Source organism: Papaver somniferum, chromosome 9 (genome assembly GCF_003573695.1).
Source record: "Papaver somniferum cultivar HN1 chromosome 9, ASM357369v1, whole genome shotgun sequence".
NCBI lineage: Eukaryota > Viridiplantae > Streptophyta > Magnoliopsida > Ranunculales > Papaveraceae > Papaver > Papaver somniferum.
In genome coordinates this window covers 149,932,484-149,937,200 of record NC_039366.1, presented here as the reverse complement: position 1 = coordinate 149,937,200, position 4,717 = coordinate 149,932,484, and the positions used below count along the sequence as shown (strand labels likewise).

Genomic DNA, 4,717 nt, shown 5'->3' with positions numbered 1-4,717 from the left:
ATGGTAAATTTTGTAACTTGGAGGAGGAAAGTGCGAATCTAGTTGTCCAAAAGTTTATGTTATTTCTTTTTCTTTTTATGTTTTTGTTTTACGTCTTGGTCTTGTTAAATGATCATTTTCTTATTTATTTGACACGCTCGACGCCAGGGGCTAAATATGTCTTTTCCATATTTTAAACAAATATGGACCCTAAACTAAGATTATTCTCCGGTTGGACCCTGCTGTAACTAATATTTTGGGCCTAGGACCAAACAACAAATTTTCCATTGTAAATAGGGGGCAAATCGTTTTGTAGAGGGGTAACATAGAAAATGAAACCCAAGATCAACAACAACATCATCACCCTTGGCATCCAATCCACACCCACTCTCTCTACTCTATCACTTCCCTACACTCTCCATCACTTACAACTTCTGCAACAAAGAGGAAAATAGTATAACAAAATAAAAATGGCTACATATTTATTTTCCAATTTTACCCTTATAATCTTCTTCCTCACATCTCTCCTCTACTTTCAATCTTCACCACCTCAAATCTTAGCGTTAAACATCACTTCACTTCTCTCAAATTTTCCTGATCTCTCAGATTTCAACAATCTTCTGTTAAACACTTCTGTTGCTCAAGATCTAACCCAACGATCATCTCTCACTCTTCTAGTTGTTCCTAACACTTTCCTCCGTTCTTCCGATCTAGCACACCATTCTAATAATCTCGCTGATGTTCTGAGGTACCATGTGCTACTTCAATACCTATCTTGGCCAGAACTTCGGCAGATTCCGGCAGCCGGTAAACTCATTACGACACTTTATCAAACAACAGGTCGGGCAAGTAATAATCTGGGTGATGTTAATATTACTAGAAATCCTAAAGATGGAACTGTTTATGTTCGTTCACCTGTTTCTTATTCACCGTTAAATGTTACCTTAATTTCAATGATAAAAACCCTTCCTTATAATGTAAGTATTTTTACAGTTAATTCGTTGTTAATCCCATATGGATATGATTTGATGGCTTCAGAAAATAGACCACCGTCGGGGTTAAACATACCTAGGGTTTTATTCGATGCCAAAAATTTCAATGTTGCTGCATCGATGTTAACTGCATCTGGTGTTGCTCAAGAATTTGAAGCCGATGAAGGTGGTGCCGGAATTACTATTTTTGTTGCTACAGATGAGGCTTATGCAGATCTTCCAGTTACCGATAGATTGCAATCATTAACAGCTGATCAAAAATCCGTGTTTTTGAAATTTCATGTCTTGCATTCTTATTATCCATTGGGTTCTTTGGAATCCATAGTAAATCCTGTTCAACCAACATTAGCTACTGAAACAATGGGTGCTGGTAGATTTACATTGAATATAACAAGAGTTAATGGATCAGTTGCAATTGATACAGGTATTGTTCAAGCAACAATTACACAAACTGTTTTTGATCAAAACCCTGTTTCGATTTTTGCTGTCTCTAGGGTTTTATTACCTAGAGAAATTTTTGGGAAAGAACCTATGATGAGATCTGGTAAATCTGGTTCTCAAGAAGATATTGGAGCTCCACCACCTGATATTTCTTTATCTCCTGATGATAGTAATTCACCATTATCTTCTCCTAATGGTGCTCAAATCAATTCAAGTAATAATTGCATCAGATCTTCATTCATTTCTTTTGTTCTTCTTTGTATAGCTCTGTATTTAATTGTATGAAAATCATTGTAATTTATGTTCATTAAGTTTTTTCTTTTTCTTTTTTTGATGATGGGATCCTTTGAGTCTTTATTATACAGCGGCTGTAAAACAGCACATTTTTATTTATTATTGGAGAAATTTATATCAATCAATTAGGTCACCTTTTGTAATAGTTTGAGAAGGCAGTAACTCTGGTTTGTATAATAATTAAACTTAATAATCAAAAGAAGCATATTTTTTGGCCTTTTTTTTCTTCTTCTTTCAGTTTTGTGCTTAAAATTTGTGACACAGTGAAGAAAAAAGTGAGGCCTTTAACAGAATTCCAACCGTGTAAACCTGAGCAAGGAAATTTATAGATATCCTTCTAAAATCAAATCGAAGAAGAGAAAGTATGTAAATTCTGAAAGAAAAATTCAGGGGATTTCTTTTAATTTACAGTAGAACTTTTTTCTTTTTTCTGAAAAATCTGAATTTTAATTCTTTCAACAAAGCTTTTCAGACTAATGTGGGCCGTAGTCAGACTCACCTAATTAAGTTTTCCAGCTACTTTATTAGATCTTTGTCTTATAGATCCTAGCCAAATTGGGGTATACCAACTCTTTTTAAGGCTAAGGGGGTGTCTTAATGGGTGAAGTTCCAAAACTATCCTTTCCCATTATAATTATTATTACCCTAATCAGTTATCATTTTCATTTCCTCTTCTCCTCTACCATACCGGCTTCTCCACCACACCTCCATCAAAAACTCGTCGATTAATTCGTTGTAATCATCGACTCGAAAATTCGATTGTCGATTAATCTTCAAACATGGAGCGGTCGAAGGCTACTCCTATAAAACAGACACATAGAATACCTAATCGAGATAACGCTGGATTTGCACCCTTAGTTCAACAAAAATGGAATAAAAAACCCGTTGAAGAAGCAGAAATCACTAACGCCGCTGAAACCGAAGAAATGACACGATTGAGAAAGTAAGGGCTTACTTAAACTCACTCCAGTACTTCAATTTTATTTCTGCATGTCAAATTAGGGCGAAAAAGTCGAACTTGTGAATCTGCAGTTGCGATGCCGACAAGGAGTTTGTTCCACGACCTTGTCGACTTTTCATATTTAGGGTTAGTCATTACCTTCCTTGGATGAAGATCTTGCCGACTGTTCATATATGTAAATGTTATTTACAGGGTCGGCATGGTATTCAAAGTTAAGACCATGCCAACTAAATGTAGCTTTAGCAGTCGTTGGTTTTTGAAAATTATAACTTGCCGACTAATTGTGTGGAAAATCCTGAGTTTTCTGAGTCTCATAGAGTTATAAGCCGACATATTAGTTTAATAAAACCATGCCGACTTAGCATTAGTCGGCACCCTATTGATTTTCGTTTGTGCCAACTAATTGTGTGAAAATCCTTGTGTTTCCTGTGTTCATTTTGCTAATAGTCGGCATGCTATTTGAATAATTCTATGCCGACTATTTATTAGTCGCCATTGCTTGTTGTAGTCGTCCCTACCGACTATTGTTTAGTCGGCATTGGTTATTATTGTCGACCCTGGAGACTAGTTGATTTTTTTTTTAATTGTTCTTGTTTAGGTTGTAAAAGGGAAAGAAGAAAAGTGTTACTCCTCCTTCAAGACCTCCTCGCGTTGGTAACAAACTCTTGACTACAACACATCGAGGGGCATTCATTGAGTCGGGAGCGCTCAAGATCTGTGAACAAAATGATTCTCAACCACCAACGGAACCAAGTGATTCAAATGAAACTCCATATGAAGACCAATCAATTCCATCTGGTAGAAGAGGTAATAATGATGATGGTTTTGAACGAACTACGGCTGCTGGAGGAGATAACGATGATGATGATGATGATCAAGACATGCCACATGTTGGAGGAGATAATAATGATGGTGATAACAATAATGGAGATAAAGATAATAATGGCAACGTGAAATTGTTGAACAGGAAGAGGATAAACAAGAGGAGGAAGAAGAAGGTAGAGAAGAAACATGTAATGATCAACAAACTCAAGTTGCAAATGCAACTGCAACCGGAAGAACGAAGAGGGTTATCACTAAACCATATGATTCCCACATGCCTCCTCCTCACTTGAAGAAGGAACTGAAAGTGGTGAGCCTCCATACGGGACCCCAGAAGATGGTGGACATGTTCTTTTTGGATACAAAGACTCATGGGCATGTGAAATCCATAATATTGTCGTAAGTAATCTCAATCCAACTTTGATTTTTATTTAAGTGTATCTATCTTAAAGTTGCTTCAAGTGTTTGTATTTCTTTTGATTTTGTGTTTTTGGTATTTAGGATCACAAGCATGCCATCCGTCTTTTGAGGCGTCAAGCTTCAAACACTATAATTAAGAGATAGCCACTTGACAAGGAATGTGACGAGATGAAAGCGATTATCAACCCCGAGCTGTGGCCTGTGGTGGAGAGTTCAGTATGACAAAGTTACTCTATCTGCATTCTGTGAGAGTTTCTATGGAGAGACTGATACAATGTTATTCCTATTCGGCGAGATGGCGGTAACTTCCGATGATGCTCATCAAATTCTAGACCTCGAGGTTGAAGGAAAAACAATCAAATATGGCTACGAAGATGAAATTTTTTGGGAGAAGATCTTCAAATTGACCAAGATTTTGTTCGGTTTGGATGAGATGGAGTCGGAGTATGGGTTTGTGTTAAAGTATGGTTATATAAGCAGGAAGTTAAGTCTGAAGATGTTGAGGGACACATACTCTGGGGCCCAGAAAATCTATGATGAGGAAGGAAGTGTGGACTTAGTGCGAATCAATGCTACTGCGTCATCTTATTCTATACATCTTGGGCAACTGTATCTTCCCCGACAGTTCCGGAAGCTTGGTCGACGGAAAGTATCTTCAACAATTGCATCCCTTTGATCAGATCATATGTATTCTTGGGGTACTGTGGTGGTTGCCTTTTTGAATGCATAGTTGACAAAGGATTCAAGGGCACTCACTAAGAAAGTTAATGGTGAAAAGACGAGGGTACCCAAATATACCTCAATCTAA

At 37.1% G+C, this 4,717-nt stretch overlaps 1 protein-coding gene across 1 annotated transcript; it reads left to right on the top strand.

The window, feature by feature from the left end:
• The first annotated feature begins 318 nt into the window (after nt 1–318).
• Nucleotides 319–1,924, top strand: LOC113313743 (fasciclin-like arabinogalactan protein 4). The gene has a single exon (XM_026562537.1). The coding sequence runs from the start codon at nt 450–452 to the stop codon at nt 1,695–1,697; it is 1,248 nt and encodes a 415-aa protein (XP_026418322.1). The 5' UTR covers nt 319–449; the 3' UTR covers nt 1,698–1,924.
• Nucleotides 1,925–4,717: the final 2,793 nt, after the last annotated feature.

What these genes read in the sequence shown, in the direction of transcription:
- LOC113313743 (XM_026562537.1), top strand. Translation starts at nt 450, where the DNA reads ATGGCTACATATTTATTTTCCAATTTTACCCTTATAATCTTCTTCCTC.